The sequence below is a fragment of the Arachis ipaensis genome, chromosome B7 (genome assembly GCF_059453495.1).
Source record: "Arachis ipaensis isolate K30076 ecotype BB chromosome B7, ASM5945349v1, whole genome shotgun sequence".
Taxonomy (NCBI): Eukaryota; Viridiplantae; Streptophyta; class Magnoliopsida; order Fabales; family Fabaceae; genus Arachis; species Arachis ipaensis.
The window spans coordinates 63,249,347-63,273,507 of record NC_142442.1 but is presented as its reverse complement, the minus strand read 5'-3'; the positions used below and the strand labels follow the sequence as shown (position 1 = coordinate 63,273,507).

The following is a 24,161-nucleotide window of genomic DNA, read 5'->3' as shown; positions in this document are numbered from 1 at the left end:
ATTTAAACATGATACTTTATTAGATTAAAATAAACAATAAAAGGGATAGAGATACTTATGTAGATTCATTGGCAGGAATTTCAGATAAGCGAATGGAGATGCTTTTCGTTCCTCTGGACCTCTGCTTTCCTCCTATCTTCATCCAATCAGTCTTACTCCTTTCCATGGCTGGCTTTATGTGATACATCACCACTGTCAATGGCTACTTTCGGTCATCTCTCGCGAAAATGATCCAATGCCCTGTCACGGCACGGCTAATCGTCTGGAGGCATCACCCTTGTCAATGGCTTCATCTTATCCTCTCAGTGAATAATATGCTCACGCACCCTGTCACGGCACGGCTATTCATCTGTTGGTTCTCGATCATGCCGGAATAGGATTTACTATCCTTTTGCGTCTGTCACTAACGCCCTGCAATCGCGAGTTCGGAGCTCGTCACAGTCATTCAATCATTGAATCCTACTCGGAATACCACAGACAAGGTTTAGACTTTCCGGATTCTCTTGAATGCCGCCATCATTCTAGCTTACGCCACGAAGATTCTGGTTAGGAGATCTAAGAGATACTCATTCTAGCTTAATTCATGTAGAACAGAAGTGTTTGTCAGGCACACGTTCATAAGGGAGAAGGATGATGAGCGTCACACATAATCATCACCTTCATCACGTTCTTGGGTGCGAATGGATATCTTAGAAGAGAAATAAGAAGAATTGAATAGAAAACAGTAGTACTTTGCATTAATCTTTGAGGAACAGCAGAGCTCCACACCTTAATCTATGGAGTGTAGAAACTCTACCGTTAAAAATACATAAGTGAAGGTCCAGGCATGGCCGAGATGGCCAACCCCCTTGATCTAAGAACAATGCGTTCAAAGATGATCCTAAGATCCTAAGATGATCAAAAGATACCTAATACAATAGTAAAAGGTCCTATTTATAATAAACTAGTCACTAGGGTTTACATGAGTAAGTAATTGATGCATAAATCCACTTTCGGGGCCCACTTGGTGTGTGTTTGGGCTGAGCTTAAGTGTAGCACGTGCAGAGGCCATTTGTGGAGTTGAACGCCAGTTTCTGTGCCAGTTTGGGCGTTCAACTCTGGTTTTGGATCCTTTTCTGGCGCTGGACGCCAGATTTGGGCAGAAGGCTGGCGTTGAACGCCAGTTTACATCGTCAATTCTTGGCCAAAGTATGGACTATTATATATTGCTGGAAAGCCCTGGATGTCGACTTTCCAACGCAATTAGAAGCGCGCCATTTCGAGTTCTGTAGCTCCAGAAAATCCACTTTGAGTGCAGGGAGGTCAGAATCCAACAGCATCAGCAGTCCTTCTTCAACCTCTGAATCAGATTTTTGCTCAAGTCCCTCAATTTCAGCCAGAAAATACCTGAAATCACAGAAAAACACACAAACTCATAGTAAAGTCCAGAAATGTGAATTTAACATAAAAACTAAGGAAAACATCCCTAAAAGTGGCTGAATCCTACTAAAAACATACTAAAAACATTGCCAAAAAGCGTATAAATTATCCGCTCATCATCACGTTCATCACATTCAGATTGAAGTGCGAATGAATATCTTAGAAGTGAAATAAGATGAATTGAATAGAAAACAGTAGTACTTTGCATTAATCGTTGAGGAACAGCAGAACTCTACCGTTGAAAATACATAAGTGAAAGGTCCAGGCATGGCCGAGAGGCCAGCCCCCATGGTCTAAGAACTATGCGTTCAAAGATGCCTAATACAATAGTAAAAGGTCCTATTTATAATAAACTAGCTACTAGGGTTTACAGAAGTAAGTAATTGATGCATAAATCCACTTCCGGGGCCCACTTGGTGTGTGTTTGGGCTGAGCCTGAGTGTTGCACATGTAGAGGTCCTTCTTGGAGTTGAACGCCAGCTTTTGTGCCAGTTTGGGCGTTCAACTCTGGTTTTGGCTCCTTTTCTGGCGCTGGACGCCAGATTTGGGCAGAAAGCTGGCGTTGAACGCCAGTTTACGTCGTCTATCCTTGGCCAAAGTATGGACTATTATATATTGCTGGAAAGCCCTGGAAATCTACTTTCCAACGCAATTGGAAGCGCGCCATTTCAAGTTCTTTAGCTCTAGAAAATCCACTTTGAGTGCAGGGAGGTCAGAATCCAACAGCATCAGCAGTCCTTCTTCAACCTCTGAATCTGATTTTTGCTCAAGTCCCTCAATTTCAGCCAGAAAATACCTGAAATCACAGAAAAACACACAAACTCATAGTAAAGTCCAGAAATGTGAATTTAACATAAAAACTAATGAAAACATCCCTAAAAGTAACTAGATCCTACTAAAAACATACTAAAAACAATGTCAAAAAGCGTATAAATTATCCGCTCATCAGGCTCAAAGGCAGAGCTTATGATTACAGAATAAGTGTCTCCATCTCCCAGAAATGCATATTTCAGGGAGAATGGTAATGGCTTGAGCTCGAGTTTTGGAGGTTTATCATCTTCTTTAGGAGTACATAAAGTCTCTTGTGTTTCATGTGCTTCCTCCAGCTCGAGTCTGGCAACCATAGTTACTTCTTCCACCAGGGAGTCAATGATGTCAATGCTCAAGCACTCCTCTGGGGTGTCTGCCTATTGCATAGCTTTGACAGCATTCAGTACATATTTATCCTCATTGACTCTTAGGGTTATTAACCCTTTTTGCACATCAATGAGGGTTCTTCCTATAGCTAGGAAGGGTCTCCCTAGGATAAGGGATGCACTCTTGTACTCATCCATATCCAACACCACAAAGTCAGTGGGAAAAGCAAAGGGTCCAACCCTAAGAATCATATCTTCAACCATCCTGATAGTATCTTAATAGAACCATCAACAAGTTGAAGGCATATGCAGGTTGGTTTGACTTCATCAGTCAGGCAAAGCTTCTTTATTAATGAAGCAGGTATTAGGTTAATGCTTACTCCAAGATCACATAGAGCTGTCCTTGTGCAAGCATTCCCTAGAGTGCATGGTATCATAAAACTTTCAAGATCCTTAAGTTTCTCTGGTAACCTATTTTGAATGACCGCACTGCACTATTCAGTGAGGAGGATTGTTTTTGTCTCTCTCCAATCCTTCATGAACTTAGCATAAGAAGGTATCTATTCAAGAGCCTCTGCAAAAGGGATCTTGATCTCTAATGTTCTGAGATAATCCGCAAAGCGGGCAAACTGTTTATCTTTCTCCGCTTGACAGATTTTTTGAGGGAATGGCATCTTGGCCTTATACTCATCAATCTTGGTTGATGGTGGCTGAGTGCCTTGTGTATTAGAAGGGGGGTTACTAGCTTGCCTAGGGGGGTTGTTATCAATAGGTGACTGACCACCCTTGCTTGGGCGTTCAACGCCCTTATTGCTGCCCCCTTCCTGGCGTTCAATGCCAGGGACACTGCTCCTTGTTGGGCGTTCCTCTGTTAGATTTTCTTCCTTTGATCTCTTGTTGCACTGAAGTTGGTTGTTTAAGGATTTCCCACTCCTCAGTTGCATAGCCTGGCATTCCTCTATTATCTTCTTGGATAACAGCTGCCTTCTTTGACTCAGCTGGGCTTCTATAATCCTGTTAGAAGCCTGAGTTTCTCGCACAGCCTCTTGCGATTCCAGTATTTGCTGGGCAAGGGTGTGTAGTTGCTGAGTCAATGGGCCATCCTGTTCTGGAGGGTTAGGTTCAGTAGATATTGCCTTAACCTCTCCTTTCATAGGAGTCTCAAAAGATGAGTACAGATGCTGATTAGTGGCAACTGTCTCAATAAGCTCATGAGCCTCTTCAATGGTCTTTCTCATATGTATAGAACCACCAGTAGAGTGGTCCAGAGACATTTTAGCCATGTTTGAAAGTTCATAGTAGAAATGTCTAATTGTACCTATTCTGAAAACATTTTAGTGGAACATTTTCATAGCATCCTTTTATACCTCCCCCAGGCATCATGAAGAGATTCATTATCTCCTTTTTTAAAGCCTTGGATGTCTAGTCTCAAGTGGGTCAGTTTCCTTGGAGGAAAGTATTGATTTAAAAACTTGTCCACTAGTTGTGTCCAAGTTTTCAAGCTAGATCTGGGCTGGTTATCTAACCACCTCTTAGCTTGGTCTTTTACAGCAAAAGGAAAGAGCAATAGTCTGTAGACATCTTGGTCTACTCCCTCATTATGTACTGTGTCAGCAATTTGTAAAAAATCAGACAGAAACTCAATAGGTTCTTCCTGTGAAAGTCCAAAATACTAGCAATTTTACTGCACCAGAGTAATGAGTTGAGGGTTCAACTCAAAGTTGCTTGCTCTGATGGGAGGTATGCTAATACTTCTTCCATAGAAGTCAGCAGAGGGGGTTGTATATGACCCTAGAGTTCTTCTGAACTCTTCATTCCCATTTGGGTCCATGATGAAGAAAGGTAGGAGAAGAAGAAGAAGAATAAAGGATAAAGATGTAAATTGTAACTAAAATATTTTTGTTTTTATTTATTTATTTAATTCAAAAAATAGAATTTAATTAATTAATAAATTTTGAAAAATAAGAGAGAGAAATAAGTGGAGAATTTTCGAAAATTTAGAAGAGAGAAGAATTACTTAGGAAGTTTTGAAAAAGAAGAAAGAGAAAATAAGTAACTAATTAAGAAAGATAAGATAAGATAGAAGATTAGAAAAGATTTGAACTTAAAATTTAAATTTTGAATTTTGAATTTGAAACAAGATAAAATAAAGATTTAAAAAATATTTGATTTTTGAAAAGGTTTGATTTTGAAATTTGAAATTTGAAATTTAAATTTTGAATTTTGAAATTGAATTTTAAAATTTGAATTTAAAATAAGATAAGATAAAATTTTTGAATTTTGTAAAGAAAGATAAAAAGATAAGATAATAATTTGAAAAAGATATGATTTTTTAAAAGATTTGATTTTGAAAAAATTTGAATTTTGAAATTTAAAACTAAGATAAGATAAGATAATGATTTTGAAATTAAATTTTGAAATTTTTGTTGATATTTTCGAAAATTAAGATAAAGATAAGAAAAGATGTTTTATTTTGTTTATTTTTGAATTTAATGAAGAAAGAGAAAAATAACAAAAAGACACCAAACTTAAAATTTTTAGATCTAAGATACCTAGAATTCAAAAATTGCAAAGAAAAATACAAAGAGACTCCAAACTTAAAAATTTTAAGATCAAAACAAGAAGAAAAATAAGAACAATTTGAAGATCAAGAAGAACCAAGAACAAAACTCAAAGAATTCAAAGAAAACAAGAAAATGCAAAAGACACCAAACTTAAAAATTTTGAAAACCACAAACACAAATTTTCGAAAATTTTAAAGAAAAAACACAAGAAAACACCAAACTTAAGGATTGACACAAGATTCAAACAAAAGACACTATTTTTGAAATCTTTTAGAAAAAAGACTAAAGAAATTCGAACAAAGACTCAAACAAAAGATAAAGATCAAAGAAAAGGCTTTTGAAAAAGTTTTAAATTTTTTTTCGAAAAAAGAAGAAAATAAAAGACTCCGATAAAACAAAACTAAACCTATAAAGAAAAGGAAATTACCTAATGTAGGCAACAAGATAATCCGTCAGTTGTCCAAACTCGAACAATCTCCAGCAACGGCACCAAAAACTTGGTGCACGAATTCCCACACTTCAACTGAACCAGCAAGTGCACTGGATCGTCCAAGTAATACCTAAGTGAGTCAGGGTCGATCCCATGAGGATTGTGATTTGAAGCAAGCTATGGTTATCTTGTAGATCTTAGTCAGGCGGATAGAAAAGTTATTTGTTTGTTTGAACGCATAAAAAAAACGTTACTCAGTTGATGGTGAATGCTATGATAAGAAGATGGTTAAGGCTTGGAGATGCTTTGTTCTTCTGGATTAATCCAGTCTTACTGTCTATTCCAACTGTGAATGATTTCTTCTATGGCAGGCTATATGTGATCAAAGCCTTTCTTACAAGATTGCTAATGCTCCTACAGATCTGAACCCCAGGGTTAGTGCGGATCCAGTCTGATTGAGGGTGAAGCTCCTGCAGTTCATTCTCTCTTGTGATCCTACTCAAAATGCCACAGACAAGGTCGAATCTTCCGGATCAGAGAATGATGTGCCTTGGGTTCTAGCCTCTACCACAAAGACTCTATTCTCCCCATACCTCAACTGAACTGGTGTCTCGAGAAGTCCCCAATGAAGTTGTGGATTAGCCGTCTAGGAGATGTCTAATCAAACTAGTGGTTCATCATTGTCCGATGAAAGACTCACTCTGAACCACTGTAGAATGAGATAACCTTGTGTCGGTTCAACGCATTCATAATGATGAAGAATGGATATACATCTTAGAATAGAGAATCAAACACGTATTGAGATAGAACAGTAGTACTTTATTGATCCATAAAACTCAGCAGAGCTCCTCCCCTCAACCTAGGAGGTTTAGAAACTCATACTGATAGAAAATACAATGTGGAATTCGAAAATATGGCATAAAGTCCTCAATAAGGGTGATCCTTGTCCTTTAAATACTAAACTAACGACTAAAATCCACTTCTGGGGCCTACTTGGTAAGTATTTGGGCTGAGCTTGATTGAGATCCACGTGCTAGGAGGCCTCTAGGGCGTTGAACGCTGGCTAGGGGTTTTTTATGGGCGTTGGACGCTGGTCTCTTCTCCTTTGGGCGTTGGACGCCAGAATAGGGCAGGAGGCTGGCGTTGAACGCTAGTTTTGGGCCTTCAATTCTGAAGCAAAATATGGACTATTATACATTACTGGAAAGCTCTAGTGTTAGCTTTCCATAGTCACTGAGAACACTCTATTTGGACTTTTGTAGCTCCAGAAAAGCTCTTTCGAATGCAAGGAGCTTAGATTCGGACAACATTTGTAGTGCTTTCTGTGTCTCTGAATCAAACTTTTGCTCCAGCTCCTCAATTTCAGCCAGAAAATACCTGAAATTGCATAAAAACGCACAAACTCAAAGTAGAATCTAAAAATGTGAATTTTGTACTAAAACCTATGGAAACTCAATAAAACTTAAATAAAACATACTAAAGACTATATGAAAATAATTCCAAAAAGCGTATAAAATATCCGCTCATCAGGCCTACTTTGACAAGTAAATTCTCAACAATTCCAAGGGGATACTTAATAGAATGGTCAGCAAGTTGAAGAGAAATGCGAGTAGGTTTTACTTCGTCAATTTGGAGCTTTTTCATTAATGAAAGAATATGAGGTTGATGCTAGCTCCAAGGTCACGTAAGGCTTTCTGAATAGTGGTATCTTCAATGGTACAATGAATTAGAAAGCTCCTTGGATCCTGTAACTTTTCTAGGAGATTTTTATGGATGATTGCACTGCATTCCTTAGTTAGTACCACTATCTCACTCTCTTTCCAATCCTTCTTATTACTCAACAACTCTTTCATAAGCTTGCCATAAAGAGGCATTTGCTCAAGGGCCTCTGCAAACGGGATGTTGATCTGAAGCTTCCTAAAAACTTCCAAAAATTTGGAATATTGCTTGTCTTTAGATGCTTCCTGAAGTCTCTGAAGGTATGGTATTTTAGGCTTCTATTCAGGAGCCTTGGGTAGCACAGGGTGTGTATCAAGAGTGACCAAAAAGGGGTTGTCTAGGAGACTAGAGGGGGCGTGCTCTACTTCTTTAGTTTTTTTCTCTGGAACTTTTTCTTCAATCTGTTCCTCCCTAACCTTGGTCTCTGATCCTGCGATTTTTCCACGTCTCAATTGAACGGCCTGGCACTCTTCTCTTGAATTGGAAACCGCATCACTAAGAGGAATATTAGAAGGTCTCTCATGTGTTTGCTTGCTTAACTGACCCATTTGTTTCTCCAGATTCCTAAGTGAGACTCTGGTTTCATGCATAAAGCTATGTTAGTTTTGGAGAGTTCTGCAACAATAGATGCTGAGTCAGGGACACTCTAAGGTCGAGAGGGTTGAAATGGAAGGTTATTGAAATAGTTCTAACTGAAACCACATTGAGGACTGTTGGGATAATTCGGTTGTTGCTTCTGAGGTTGTTCTCTCCACCCAAAGTTTGGGTAATTCCTCCACCATTGATTAAAAGTCTAGGAATATGGATCATTCTTGGCATTTTTGGAGGACTTTTCCATGTAATTAACCTGCTCAGGTGTAGGCCAGCCATAGTCATAAGTCTCACCTTGAGAGAAGCCACTATTCATATCATAAGAAGTGTTTTGAGGAGCATTGTGAGTATTAACCGCTGAAACCTACATCCCTCCTAGATGTTGGGTAATGACACTCATTTGTTGAGACAAAAGCTTGTTTTGAGCAAGAAGGGCATCTACAACATCCACCTCCATGAATCCTTTCTTCACTGAGGTCCTCTCAGAAGAGTATAAGTACTGGTGATTGGCAACCATCTCAATCAACTCATTGGCCTCTTCAGGTGTCTTCTTCATGTGCAAAGATCCCCCTGCAAAATTGTCTAGAGATATTTTGGCTATTTCAGAGAGTCTCTCATAGAAAATATGCAACCTGATCCAATCTGAGAACATGTCAGGAGGACACTTCCTGAGCATCAACTTGTACCTCTCCCAGGCTTCATAGAGGGATTCACCATCTCTCTGCCTAAAAGTTTGAACATCCGTCGTCAGCTTAGTCAACCTCTGAGGAGGAAAGAACTTGGTCAGAAACTTGTTGACCACCTTGTTCTCTCTTTGGGTTGAGTATCAAGCCACTGCTTTGCTCTATCACTCACAGCAAATAGGAAGAGTAGTAGCTAGACACTTCAGGATTCACTCCATTAGTCTTCACAGTATTACAGATCTAAAGAAAATTAGAGATGAACAAGTTTGAGCCTTTCCATGGGAGTCCATGAAATTGGCAATTCTGTTGCAAGTGATCAACTAATGAGGTTTCAACTCAAATTTGTTTGCACCTATAGGAGGCACCACAATATTGTTCCCATAGAAATCAGGGGTGGGGGTAGTGTATGAGCCAAGTGTTCTTCTAGGCTGCTCATTCCCATTCGGATGCATAGTGGACTCTTTCCTGTTCATGCTCGTTAACAAGTATAAAACAAAGAAAAGTGGAAATCTCTATGTCAAAGTGCAAAGAGTTCCCAGTGAGGTATCCTGTGTAATCAAAATAAAATAAAATAGAATAATGCAAGAAATAAACCTAAAAATTTCGAAGATAAATAGGAAAATAAACTAACAAATTTCGAAATTCAAATAAGGGAAATCAACTAGTTTTTTTTTGAAAATCCTAAAAAGAAAAATTACTACGGGGATACGAAACTTAATTTCAGAAGTTAAAGAGAAAATTTTTTTAAATAAAGCTAAATTTTTGAAAATTTAAAGAACCAGAATAATTAAAAATTAAAATTAAGAATGCCTAATCTAAGCAATCAGACAATGGTTAGTTGTTAATCACAATCAATCCCTGGCAACGGTGCTAAAAACTTGATGCGGAATTCAGAATCCACAAACTACCAGCAAGTGCACCAGGTCATACCAAGTAATACCTCAGTTGAGTGAGGGTCGATCCCACGAGGATTGATGGACTGAGCAACAATGGTCGAATGACTTACTTAGTTAGGCAAGTGGAAAGTGATTGTTTTGGGGTTCAAAAGCATTAAACAATGATTCAAAGAATAAGAAAGCAAACAGTGGATTTGATGTAGAATATATGAAAGAAGGAAGTTAAGGTATCGGAGATGTTTATTGTTCTGGATTAAGTTTTCTTACCAACTATTTTAATCATGCAAGATTCATTTCATGGCAAACTGTCAATGACAAAACCCTAATATCTTAGTGATTTAGTCTCCTCTAACCTAGTTAACCGCGAACAGTGTTGTCAGAACCGGACCGACCCAACCAGTCGGACCGGAAAACTGGCGAACCGGTGCTATAACCGGTCCGGGTGAGGCATCGAACCGAAGAAGGAGTTGAACCGGTGAGACCCGTATTGAACCGGCCGAGTTTTATCAGAACCAGTGAACCGGCGGGTTTTGTTTAACCCGGACCGGAAAAAAAAATATTTTTTTTCTGCGATGGAAAACGACGTCGTTTCTTTAAAAAAAAAAAAAAAGTGTAGAGCTGCTGCGTTTCAATGATGTAACCCTAGCCTCCATCCCCTTCCCCTGTTTCCCAATTTCCCTTCCCAAGTTCCCATACCCAAACGGTTTGAGTTGAGAGACCACCATCACCATCACCATGGCGCCATGACTCTATCCCCTGCTACTCGCCTACTCTGCTTCAGCTTCAGGCTTTCAGCCACTTCGTCGCCCCATCGGCCCGTCAGCTTCAAGCCTTCAACCACGTGGCACTCACCTCACCACCGCATCCAGAGCAGTGCGCCACTCACCCCGTGCATCGAAGATTGAACATTGAAGTCGCCGCCTCGTCGCTCCTCGCTCCAGGTCTCCCTCTTCTCTGCTCGACGCTCGTCGCTCCATCCCTCCAGGTCTAGGGTCCAATCGTGCAGCCGTGCAGGTAAGTATTTTTAATTTTTTAATTTTTTGAAGTTAATTGATTAATGATTATGGTATGCGGGCAGATGAGAACATGTTTGATAGTTTACATATATTTGAAGTTAATTTTTTAATTGGTGGTTCACATATGTTTGATAGTTTGATTTCTGTTTGATTTTGGTATATGGGCAGATGAGAACATGAACACTTCCATATGTTTTTTCTGTTTGATCTCTCATGTTTCTTGATTTTTTTTTATTTCTGTTCATTACTTCAGTTTGTTGATTGTGAATTGTTGGTTGCTATTGGATATTATTCTTAGTAGTTAGTGGATTGTTGTTGTGTATTGTTAGTCATTTAGTCCTGGACCCTGGTTGATTAGGAATTTAGGATGGCTTCATCAAATACACCATCAGAAACACCAACACCAACTTCTCAGGAACAAGGATCAACTCCTGATCCAACAATTGGAACCCAAAAAAATAGTAACAAAGGAAAAACTGATCCTACATGGGGCCGTTGTAAACAAGTTTTGGATAAAGGAAAAACTGCTCTGGTATGTATTTATTGCGAGAAGCTTATTAGGGGTGGAGGAATTAACCGGGTTAAGCATCATTTGGCTGGAAAAGGTGGAGATATTGAGGCATGTCGAAAGGTGCCAGCTGCGGTGAGACACCAATTCTCCCAAAACATTGAAGATCTTCGAACCAAGAAAAGGAAAACTCAAGAAGAATATGCAGAAAGTTATGGTGCTTGTGATGACGTTGAAAGGGAATTTGATGAGATTGAACGTAATGAGATGCGACAACAACAAGCATCAAGAATTCCAGCACCTAGCTCTAGAAAGGGAGTTGGAAAACAACTCAAGGGACTACAATCCTTTTTTCCACTGGCAGCAACACCTGGAGCTCAACCAAGTATTAAAAGTGTTCTCCAAAGCAAAGAAATTATGGAGAAGTGTGATATTGCTATTACAAGATGGATGATGGATGACTCTGTGCCATTCAATGCGGTTAATTCAGCTTATTATCAGCCGATGATCGATGCTATCGCAAATATGGGTGCAGGGTATAAAGGGCCAAATTACCAAAGAGTTCGTGGATATTTGTTGAGTAAATTGGTTGAAGATGTAAAGAAGATGATTGAAGGTTATCGTGTGATTTGGAAACAAACTGGATGTACTATCATGGCTGATGGATGGACTGATCGTTGTAGGCGTACTTTAATTAATTTCTTGGTTTATTGCCCTAAAGAAACTGTTTTCCTAAAGTCAGTTGATGCTTCTCATATCTCAAAAACTGCTGAGGCTTTGTTCAAGTTGCTTAGGGATGTTGTGTTATTTGTTGGTCCTGAGAATGTTGTACATGTAGTGACGGATAATGCTGCAAATTACGTTGCTGCTGGAAGGTTGTTGAAATCAGAGTTTCCTAGATTGTATTGGTCTTCTTGTGCGGCACATTGTATTAATCTGATGTTGCAGGATATTGGAAAGTTTGTGGAAGTGACTGAAACTGTGTCAGAAGCTTCAATGATTACGAAGTATATCTATAATCACTGCCATCCTTTGTACTTGATGAGGCAGTTCACAGGCGGCCGAGAAATACTTCGTCCAGCTCCAACTCGATTCGCCACTAATTTCATTACTTTGCAAAGTATTTTGGCTCAAAAGGATGCATTGAGAGCTATGGTGACATCTAAAGAATGGACAAGTTCAGCTTACTCTAAAGAAGCCAAAGCAAAAAAGTTTGTGGATCAAGTCTTAGATTCTAAACTTTGGAATCAATGCACTGATATTGTTAAGCTTACGGAGCCACTTGTTCATGTATTGCGTATTGTGGATAGTGAAGATAGAGCTGCAATGGGTTTCCTTTATCAAGCTATGTATAAGGCTAGGGAAGACATGGTGAAAAGGTTTCAAAAAAGAAAGAGGGTTGTTGAACCTTATTTGAAGATTTTAAATTCACGTTGGGATTTATAACTTAAAAGAAACCTTCATGCTACTGGTTATTGGTTAAATCCAGCTTTTTGATTTAATTCTGCAGAATTTGACAAGCACAAAGAAATAATTTCTGGCCTATTAGATGTGATTGAGAGATATGCTTACGGTGATGCTGATTTGATTACTAAATTGACAAGTGAGAAGAGAATCTTTAAGAATGCTGAAGGAGACTTTGGGAGACAGTTTGCAATACGTGAGCGAAGCACAGTGATGCCTGGTAAATTTTGTATTAAAATTAGTTTTTTATGATTGTGATATGTTTAAGATTTGATTTTTATGATTGTGATTGTTTTCTTTTTATGTTAAGATCAATGGTGGGAATCTTATGGATGTGGAGCACCAAACCTGCAAAAGTTAGCAATTCGTGTTTTGAGTCAAACTTGCAGTTCTTCAGGTATTGAGCGTAACTGGAGCATTTTCGAACACATTCACTCAAAGAAAAGGAATTGGTTAGAGCATCAAAAGCTTAATGATCTTGTTTATGTTCATTACAACTTAAGGCTACAACAAAGGTACTTTTTATTATTCTTTCTTGAAGGCATTATTTAAAATTTTTAGTCATAATAAGAATAATCAAGTTAATTGATAACATAGGAACCGAATGTGAAAGCAAAGTTATGATCCAATTTATCTTGATGCATTTGAGGATCATTCAGAATGGATAATGGAAGATTCACCACCATTTTTAACTCCTAAAGAAGTTGATGCTTTACGGAATGATCTTGCAAATATGTCTCTTCAATCAGCTTTAGATGATTTGGGTATGTTGTTGTTAGGGATGATTTTGTAATACTTTAACCAAATATTTTGCCTTATTATTGATTATGATTTGTGAAACATTATTGAAATGCTAGATGAATTAAATCTGGAACACGATCGAGATGATGGTGAAGCTAATAATACTTCTGTGGAAAATGCAAATCAGAATGAAACCAATCAACATGTAGCTCCAGATTTGTCAGATGAAGAAAGATATCCAGACTTTGAAGTTACTCCTTGGATATAATCCATGAATTGTTATTTTTATTATGTTAAATTGAGTTGTTCATGTAATAGACTAATAGTACTAAATTTTATGTTTATTCTCGTATTACTAATTATTTTTAAGATTTGAGATTTAATGTTTATTAAAATGTTATTGGAGATATATTTTTTAACTGTTAATTTTTCAGTTTTTAGCTATTTTATACATTTTACTTATGTGGGACCGGGTTAACCGGTTCAACCAGTGACCCACCAGTTGAACCAGTGACCCAGTGACCCAGTAGCCTGACCGGTTCGATCACCGATTCGGTTCTGACAACTATGACCGTGAATGTCTTGGTCACTTAATTTCAGTTAGAGGGTTAAGTTCAATTCTAGTTTATGGCCACAAAAACCCTAATTACCCATATATAAAAAGATTATATGTCACATATCCTGTTAAGTCTAAGTAATTAGCAATTTAGGAGGAATTTCCTTTCAAGTTGTTGTTCAAGTGAGATAACTCTTCCAAGAATCACAAGAACGCAAATAGAATAAGGGTTATTCTTCCGATCTACCCAGATTCATAAGGTGAAGAACGAAAGTAATCCTTGAAACTAAATCAATACATTAATTAAAATAGAAGAACAATAATCTTAATCCATAGAAATAAACAGAGCTCCTAACCTTAACCAAGGAGGTTTAGTGGCTCATGCTTCAGAGAGAAAAATTAGGGTTCAGAAAATGTGAAAGTGTGGAAGTGAGGAGATTCCCCTAAAGGGTGAATCTTTTCCCTTATATATCTAACCTAATTTGATTTAGAACAAAAATAAAATAATAAATTTTAAACCTAAAAGATTTTGTTTGTAATTAAAAATAACTAAAATAAAATAAAATAAAATAACTAAAAGCTAAATCCAACTAAAGATGCTCCTTTGGTGAAGTTTGATTCGAATTGCTTGGCGCTAAACGCCAGTTGTAGTGTTTAGCCCCCTTGAGGGCAAAAGGTTCATTTTTGCTTCTGAGTTCCTGGCACTAAATGCCAAACCTGGCGCTAAACGCTAGGTTTTGCGTTTAGCGCCCTAGTGGACTGCTCTAATTCTTCTCTTTCTTGTATAAAACTCTGCTAAACTTGTCCAAACTTCACCTAAAATAATTAAAACAATGAAACAACCCAAAGTAGCATCCAAAGAGGTTTAAAACACAAAAATTAAATTAAAACTCATGAAATTCTAACTTAAAATAAACAGAAAATAAGGTAAAGATGCTCACTTATCAAGCATACCTTTGGGATTTGAAGCACTAGACTTGAGATATAAAGACTGGTCACCGTAATATCAATTGTTCGATGTAGACAAGACCCAAATGTCATCTCGTGGATGTGAGCGGGGCTATCTGGTTGATTTTTATGGCTTCTTTGGAGAATATGGCTGCTGCTATACAAGCTACTCCTGATAGGCTGGGACAACATGTCGGAAATAGAAATGGAGGCAGAAATGAATCTGGTAGTGGAGACAACTAATGAGTTAGAGCTTATGCAGCTAAAGCAGGGTTCTATGACGGTGGTGGAATACACCAACAAATTTGAAGAGCTATGTCATTTTTCGAGGGTGTGCCTAGGTGTTCCGGAAGGCTATGATGAATGAAAATGTATTAAATATGATGGTGGTCTTCAGAGTGGCATAATGAGTGCCGTTGTGCCTATGGAGATCCGAATCTTTTCTGAGTTAGTGAACAAGAGCAGGGTAGTTAAGGATTGCTCGAGAAAGGCTGCTTTGGCGAAGGGTGATCGCCAAGAATTCTATAAGAGGGACCAAGGCAAGGGTTATGCACCGAGGAGTCAAAAATTTAAGAGAGGTGGTCGTGTGCCTCAATACAACCAAGGCCAGACAACTTCCAAAGGAACAATAACAAAAATTACCAAGGAAGAGGAAGATAGGGAAGCAAGCTCATGTTCCTCATAATGACATGACTTGTAGGAGGTGTGGAAGTTATCATTCTAGTACTCCACGTAGATCCGGTTTGGGTTTATATTACTCTAGTGGTGGAGCCATGCACATGTCATAAAATTGTCCAGAGAAATGGAATTAGGATGCTGGTAGAGCTCAGCAACAGGGTCGAGTTTTCTCTTTGACTACGGATGGTGCGGCTAGGTCGGACACACTGATCAGAGATAACTGTGAAATTGGTAACAAGATTTTAACTACTTTATATGATACTGGGGCGTCACATTCGTTTATATCATTTAAAAAAATGATGAATTAGGGTTGAAAATATCTGGGTTAGCCTATGATTTACACGTGCATACTCCAGCCTCTAAAGTTGTGGTAACTAGGCTAGGTTGTCAACAAGTACTCTTTTGAATTGAAAATAGACAGTTTACATGATTTGATAAGCTTTCCAATGACTGGACTTGATTTAATTTTGGGTTTGGATTGGTTGTCAAAATACCATGTGTTATTAGACTGTTTTGAGTGTTCGGCTCAGGTCATGTTTGAGGGGTCAGAAGGACCATTTGTAGCAAATGGCTATTATTTGAATTCAGTTATGGTGAACTGTAATGGGAGTGAATCTCAGGGATTTATACTATTAGCTGCGAGTTCTTCGGGAGATGAGAAGAATTTAAGTCAGATTCTGGTAGTGAGTGAATTTCCTGAGGTATTTCTTTAAGATATACCTGAATTTCTCCCTCCTGGAGAAATAGAGTTCGCAATAGAGTTAATGCCTGCAGTTGGACCAATTTTGATTGTGGAACACTCTACCATATAAGGCCTTACGCTGCAGTCATAAGTCAAGGTGGTGAGGCATTATGACCTCTAAAAACAAAGTATGAATGTATAGATTGAAGAAATATAATTTAATTAGGAGCTTATGAAGAAAAGATATAACAAATAACCGCATCACACTCGAACGTCAACGATATAAAGCATCGGTATACAGAAACAAATGTAATATATATATATATAATTCAAAAGGAGCTACATAACAATACTAGTCTCGACCTGCGAAGACAAGGCCGGATAGAAAGTATAATATAAACCAGAAGCAAACAAAATACAACCTGTTTCTCCATAATTCAACCGCTAAGAGGGATATATATATACACATATACAAAAGTGGAGAAATAATAATCTAAGTACAAAATAAACTCCCAAAATGCAAGCCTTTGCTTTCCAAGAATAACCTAGCACGCTCAGTAAGGTGCATCACGTCTTGCATCTGAAAACAAAATCCCTAACGGGTGAGAACCCGAAGGTTTCCAGTAGGGTACTAATTTTAAATAGAGACTACATAAAAAGATCTGAACTGGCTAGGCAATCCTAAACTCCAATCATTCAAGGTTCAAGCCTAGGGTCCTTTCTAAATCTAAACAGGGTAATCAGACTAAATCTCGGTTAAATTAGTCATTTTTTATTCTCATCTCTACTCAATACAAGTCGTCAGTCATACTAGTGATCTCAAAACCTCAGTCCTTCCCAATACAAGTCATTAGCTCTCTTTATATCTTAATTATCCAAATTTTGTAATTCTATATCAAGTCTTGTCTCAATGGTATCGATTTATTCTCAATAATTAGTCGCAATCTCAACCCGAAGAAAGTGGGACAAACCACAATCCTTGCATCTACCCAGGAAGTTTTAAGTCTCAATCCGGAGCAAATGGGGTAAACCACAACCCTTGTATCTACTTAGGGAGTTCAAATATCAAACCAGATCAAGTGGAATAAAGCCACAACCCTTATATCTACACAAGCAACTCAAATATCAATTCATCATAAATTCTCGTCAACACATCGCATCAAAAACAACTCTTAGCTTCTCCACCGCCAGCATAAGGAATCTCTCAGTTGTTCAAACACATACAAAATAATTAAAAAAATACACAAATAGAGAGAATAAATAAAGCAAGTAGCTAAAATAGCATATAGATAAAATTATTCAATAAGAAAAACCAAATACAAGATGCACACCCAATCAATACACACAAATACAGATGATGCATGTCTATTCCTAAACAGGACATGAGCTCACATGTCAGTTAGTTGTCCATACCCAAAAATATTTCTGAGATAGAGAGACCTAAAGGAGGGTTCCTATAAGGACGGCGATATGTAAAGTTCACAGAGAAAACGCATTTGATCAGTGGGGATAGACATACGTAACGCCCACTAGACTTGAGATTGATGGTATAGCTCGGTGGGGACAGCGATACGTAACGCTCATCCGAGTTATATTTGACTATCACAAGGTTTTCTTCCCAATACAAAGAAAAAATGGGCTCATCCTCATCATTCAGGAAAAAAGGTCAGACACTCTCTACAACTCGGACCTTAAAGAAATAATTTTTAAAGTCGCGGAAAGATTCATCAAAAATAGCAAAAACTTTCCTACCATGAATAGCACGAAAAGAGATCCAACCTTGTTTTTTAGAGCTAAAAAGTTTGGTGAGCACAAAGAGGTAAAAGAAGACTTTAAGAGAAGGTCGGACATCAAGTTCCCGACAAAAAAGTAGGTATGTTTTTAAGAAGCCCCAAGAATTGGGATGCAATTGGGTAAGGGCAACATTGTAGAATTTAAAGAGCACGGACTCAAACTCAGAAAAAGGAAAGGTAACCCCTAACTTCGTAAAAAAAATCATAGACATATATGAAATGCTATTCCGACCTATCAAGTCAGGGGAAGCATACTGATGAATGGATAATTTATACGCTTTTTGGCATTGTTTTTAGTATGTTTTTAGTAGGATCTAGTTACTTTTAGGGATGTTTTTATTAGTTTTTATGTTAAATTCACATTTCTGGACTTTACTATGAGTTTGTGTGTTTTTCTGTGATTTCAGGTATTTTCTGGCTGAAATTGAGGGACTTGAGCAAAAATCAGATTCAGAGGTTGAAGAAGGACTGCTGATGCTGTTGGATTCTGACCTCCCTGCACTCAAAATATATTTTCTGGAGCTACAGAACTCAAAATGGCGCGCTTTCAATTGCGTTGGAAAGTAGACATCCCGGGCTTTTCAGCAATATATAATAGTCCACACTTTGCCCAAGTTTAGATGACACAAAAGGGCGTTGAACGCCAGTTCTACGCTGCAATCTGGAGTTAAACGCCAGAAACACGTCACGAACCAGAGTTGAACGCCAGAAACATGTTACAAACTCACGTTCAACTCCAAGAATGACCTCTCCACGTGTAAACTTCAAGCTCAGCCCAAGCACACACCAAGTGGGCCCCGGAAGTGGATTTCTACATCATTTACTTACTTCTGTAAACCCTAGTGACTAGTTTAGTATAAATAGGACTTTTTACTATTGTATTAGATCTTTGATCAGTTTTTATGCTATCTTAGACTTTCATGGGGGCTGGCCATTCGGCCATGCCTGGACCATTATCACTTATGTATTTTCAAACGGTAGAGTTTCTGCACTCCATAGATTAAGGTGTGGAGCTCTGCTGTTCCTCATGATTTAATGCAAAGTACTATTGTTTTTCTATTCAATTCAACTTATTCCGCTTCTAAGATATCCATTCGTTCCCAAGAACATGATGAATGTGATGATTATGTGACGCTCATCATCATTCTCACTCATGAACGCATGCCTGACAAACACTTCCGTTCTACATGCAAACAAGCTAGAATGAATATCTCTTAGAACCTTGTCTTCGTGGTATAAGTTAGAACCCATGGATGGCCATTCCTGAGATCAGGAAAGTTTAAACCTTGTCTGTGGTATTCCGAGTAGGATCTGAGATGGGATGGCTGTGACGAACTTCAAACTCGCGAGTGCTGGGCGTAGTGACAGACGCAAAAGGAGGGTGAATCCTATTCCAGTATGATCGAGAACCTCCAGATGATTAGCCATGCCGTGACAGAGCATTTGGACCTTTTTCACAAGAGAGGATGGGATGTAGCCATTGACAACGGTGATGCCATTACAGAAAGCTTGCCATGGAAAGGGGTAAGACTGATTGGATGAAGACAGCGGGAAAGCAGAGATTCAGAGGAACAAAAGCATCTCTATACGCTTATCTGAAATTCTCACCAATGATATACATAAGTATTTCTATCTTTATTTTCTATTTATTTATTATTATTATTCGAAAACTCCATAACCATTTGATAAGTGAATCCCAAGGAGGAAGACCTCCTGGGACGTCCAGTGATCAATAAGGAGTTTCCCTCTGAGGAACCAAAGGAATCTGAGACTCATCTAGAGACCATAGAGATTCCATTGAACCTCCTTATGCCATTCATGAGCTCTGATGAGTATTCCTCTTCTGAAGAGAATGAGGATGTTACTGAAGAGCAAGTTGCCAAGTTCCTTGGTGCAATCATGAAGCTGAATGCAAATTTATTTGGTAATGAGACTTGGGGAGATGAACCTCCCCTGTTCATCAATGAACTAAATGCATTGGATCAATTGAGATTGCCTCAGAAGAAACAGGATCCTGGAAAGTTCCTAATACCTTGTACCATAGGCACCATAACCTTTGAGAAGGCTCTATGTGACCTTGGGTCAGGAATAAACCTCATGCCACTCTCTGTAATGGAGAAACTGGGAATCTTTGAGGTACAAGCTGCTAAAATCTCATTAGAGATGGCAGACAATTCCAGAAACCAGGCTTATGGACAAGTAGAGGACATGTTAGTAAAGGTTGCAGGCCTTTACATCCCTGCTGATTTCATAATTCTAGACACTGGAAAGGATGAGGATGAATCCATCATCCTTGGAAGACCCTTCCTAGCCACAGCAAGAGATGTGATTGATGTTGAGAGAGGTGAACTAGTCCTTCAATTAAATGAGGACTCCCTTGTTTTTAAAACTCAAGGTTACCCTTCTGTAAACATGGAAAAGAGGCACGGTAAGCTTCTCTCACTACAGAGTCAACCAGAGCCCCCACAGTCAAACTCTAAGTTTGGTGTTGGGGAGTCTCAACAATGCTCTGAACATCTGTGAGGCTCCATGAGAGCCCACTGTCAAGCTATTGACATTAAAGAAGTACTTCTTGGGAGGCAACCCAATTTTTATTTATCTAATTCTATTTTTATTTTTATTGTTCTTTCGTGTTTTATTAGGTTCATGATCATGTGGAGTCAAAAAATAAATAGAAAAATCAAAAACAGAATCAAAAATAGCAGAAGAAAAATCACACCCTGGAGGAAGAGCTTACAGGCGTTTAAACGCCAGTAAGGAGCATCTGGCTGGCGTTCAACGCCAAAACAGAGCATGGATCTGGTGTTGAACGCCCAAAACAAGCAGCATCCTAGCGTTCAGATGCCAGAAATGCACACTGAGGAAAGCTGGTGCTGAACGCCAGAAACATGCTACATCTGGGCGCTGAACGCCCAGAACAAGCATCAATTCGGTGTTTAAATGCCAGAATTGCATGCAAAGGCATTTTACATGCCTAATTGGTGCAGGGATGCAAATCCTTGACACCTCAGGATCTGTGGACCCCACAGGATCAACTCAGCATCTGTGGAGCCCACAGGATCCCCACCTACCACCACTCATTCTCTTTCCTCTTCTCATTCATCTTCTCTTTCCAATAAACACCCTTCCCCAAAACCCTTCACCAATCACCTCAAGCTCTCTTCCATATCACCCATTCACCACTCACATCCATCCACTCTTCCCCATAAACCTACCTCATAAACCCCACCTACCTTCAAAATTTAAAATCATTTTCCCACCCAAACCCTCCCTAAATGGCCGAACCTAACCCCTCTCCCTTCACTATATAAACCCCTCCATTCTTCTTCAATTTCACACAACACAACCCCCTCCTCCTCTTCTTGGCCGAAACACATCTCTCTCTCCCTCTCCTCCATTTTTTCTTCTTCTTCATCTATTCTTTCTTTTCTTGCTCGAGGGCGAGCAATATTCGAAGTTTGGTGTGGTAAAAGCATAAAGCTTTTTATTTTTCCATTACCATGGCACCTAAGACCGGAGAATCCTCTAGAAAAGGGAAAGGGAAGACAAAAGCTTCCACCTCCGAGTCATGGGAGATGGAAAGATTCATCTCCAAAGCCCATCAAGACCACTTCTATGATGTTGTGGCCAAGAAGAAGGTGATCCCCGAGGTCCCTTTCAAACTCAAGAGAAATGAGTATCCGGAAATCCGACATGAAATCCAAAGAAGAGGTTGGGAAGTTCTAACAAAACCCATCCAACAAGTCGGAATTCCAATGGTTCAAGAGTTCTATGCTAATGCATGGATCACTAGGAACCATGATCAAAGTAAGAACCCGAACCCAAAGAATTATCTCACCATGGTTCGGGGGAAATACTTAGATTTTAGTCCGAAAAATGTGAGGTTGGCGTTTGACTTGCCTATGATGCAAGGAGATGCACACCCCTACACTAGAAGGGTCAACTTTGATCAAAGGTTGGACCAAGTCCTCATGGACATATGTGTGGAAGGAGCTCAATGGAAGATTGACTCAAAAGGGAAATCGGTTCAACTTAGAAGACTGGACCTCAAGCCTGTGGCTAGAGGATGGTTAGAGTTCATCCAACGCTCCATCATTCCCACTAGCAACTGATCTGAAGTTACTGTGGATCGAGCCATCATGATTCATAGCATCATGATTGGAGAGGAAGTAGAAGTTCATGAAGTCATCTCCCTTGAACTCACAAAATAGCCAAAAAGCCCTCCTCCTTGGCAAGGATAGCTTTCCTTCATCTTATTTGCCATCTATGTTACTCAGCTGGAGCTTTCATAGAAGGAGACATTCCCATTGAGGAAGAGAAGTGCATCACTAAGAAAAGGATGGAGCAAACAAGAGAGCCCACTCATGTAGCTCAAGAAACACGTGAGGAAGTTCATCATCAAGAAATCCCTGAGATACCTCAAGGGATGCACTTTCCTCCATAGAATTTTTGGGAGCAAATCAACACCTCCCTAGGAGAACTAAGTTCCAACATGGGACAACTAAGGGTGGAACATCAAGAGCACTCCATCATACTCCATGAAATTAGAGAATATCGAAGAGATATGAGGGAGGAGCAACAAAGACAAGGAAGAGACATAGAAGAGCTCAAGGACATCATTGGTTCCTCAAGAAGGAAACACCACCATCACTAAGGTGGACTCATTCCTTGTTCTTAAATTTTCTTTTTTTTGTTTTCTTATGTTAAATGTTTATCTATGTTTGTGTCTTTATTACATGATCATTAGTGTCTAAGTGTCTATGCCTTAAAGTAGTGAATATGAATCCATCACCTCTCTTAAATGAAAAATGTTTTTAATTCAAAACAACAAGAAGTACATGAGTTTCGAATTTATCCTTGAACTTAGTTTAATTATATTGATGTGGTGACAATACTTTTTGTTTTCTGAATGAATGCTTGAACAGTGCATATTTCTTTTGAAGTTGTTGCTTAAGAATGTTAAATATGTTGGCTCTTGAAAGAATGATGACAAAGAGACATGTTATTTGATAATCTGAAAAATCATAAAAATAATTCTTGAAGCAAGAAAAAGCAGTGAATACAAAGCTTGCAGAAAAAAAATGGCGAAAAAAATAGAAAGAAAAAGAAAAAGCAAGCAGAAAAAGCCAAATGCTCTTAAAACCAAAAGGCAAAAGCAAAAAGCCAATAACCCTTAAAACCAAAAGGCAAGGGTAAATAAAAAGGATCCCAAGGCTTTGAGCATCAGTGGATAGGAGGGCCTAAAGGAATAAAATCCTAGCCTAAGCGGCTAAACCAAGCTGTCCCTAACCATGTGCTTGTGGCGTGAAGGTGTCAAGTGAAAACTTGAGACTGAGCGGTTAAAGTCACGGTCCAAAGCAAAAGAAGAGTGTGCTTAAGAACCCTGAACACCTCTAATTGGGGACTTTAGCAAAGCTGAGTCACAATCTGAAAAGGTTCACCTAATTATGTGTCTGTGGCATTTATGTATCCGGTGGCAATACTGGAAAACAAAGTGCTTAGGGCCATGGCCAAGACTCATAAAAATCAGGTATTTTCTGTGATTTCAGATATTTTCTGGCTGAAATTGAGGGACTTGAGCAAAAATCAGATTCAGAGGTTGAAGAAGGACTGCTGATGCTGTTGGATTCTGACCTCCCTGCACTCAAAATGGATTTTCTTGAGCTACAAAACTCAAAATGGCGCGCTTTAAATTGCGTTGGAAAGTCGACATCCAGGGCTTTCCAGCAATATATAATAGTCCATACTTTGCCCAATTTTAGATGACGCAAAAGGGCGTTGAACGCCAGTTCTACGCTGCAGTCTGGAGTTAAACACCAGAAATACGTCACGAACTAGAGTTGAACGCCAGAAACACGTTACAAACTCGCGTTCAACTCCAAGAATGACCTCTCCACGTGTAAACTTCAAGCTCAGCCCAAGCACACACCAAGTGGGCCCCGGAAGTGGATTTCTACATCATTTACTTACTTCTGTAAACCCTAGTGACTAGTTTAGTATAAATAGGACTTTTTACTATTGTATTAGATCTTTGATCAGTTTTTATGCTATCTTAGACTTTCATGGGGGCTGGCCATTCGGCCATACCTAGACCATTATCACTTATGTATTTTCAAACGGTAGAGTTTCTGCACTCCATAGATTAAGGTGTGGAGCTCTACTGTTCCTCATGATTTAATGCAAAGTACTACTGTTTTTCTATTCAAATCAACTTATTCCGCTTCTAAGATATCCATTCGTTCCCAAGAACATGATGAATGTGATGATTATGTGACGCTCATCATCATTCTCACTCATGAACGCGTGCCTGACAAACACTTCCGTTCCACATGCAAAC

General features: G+C 38.9%; 1 protein-coding gene across 1 annotated transcript; it reads left to right on the top strand.

Annotated features, from left to right (window-relative positions):
• The first annotated feature begins 10,821 nt into the window (after positions 1–10,821).
• LOC107607325 (uncharacterized) lies at positions 10,822–13,435 on the top strand. Its single transcript, XM_016309293.2, has 6 exons — positions 10,822–12,292; positions 12,473–12,646; positions 12,737–12,823; positions 12,930–12,941; positions 13,086–13,190; positions 13,284–13,435. Exons 1-6 carry the CDS (start codon positions 10,822–10,824, stop codon positions 13,433–13,435), a joined length of 2,001 nt encoding a protein of 666 aa, XP_016164779.1.
• The last annotated feature ends 10,726 nt before the right edge of the window (positions 13,436–24,161 follow it).

Excerpts from the sequence above, each read along its gene's own strand:
- LOC107607325 (XM_016309293.2), top strand. The coding sequence starts at position 10,822 with ATGGCTTCATCAAATACACCATCAGAAACACCAACACCAACTTCTCAG. Across the intron at positions 12,293-12,472 it reads TGAAGATAGAGCTGCAATGG|AATTTGACAAGCACAAAGAA; the intron begins GTTTCCTTTATC and ends TTAATTCTGCAG. Across the intron at positions 12,647-12,736 it reads GCGAAGCACAGTGATGCCTG|ATCAATGGTGGGAATCTTAT; the intron begins GTAAATTTTGTA and ends TTTTATGTTAAG.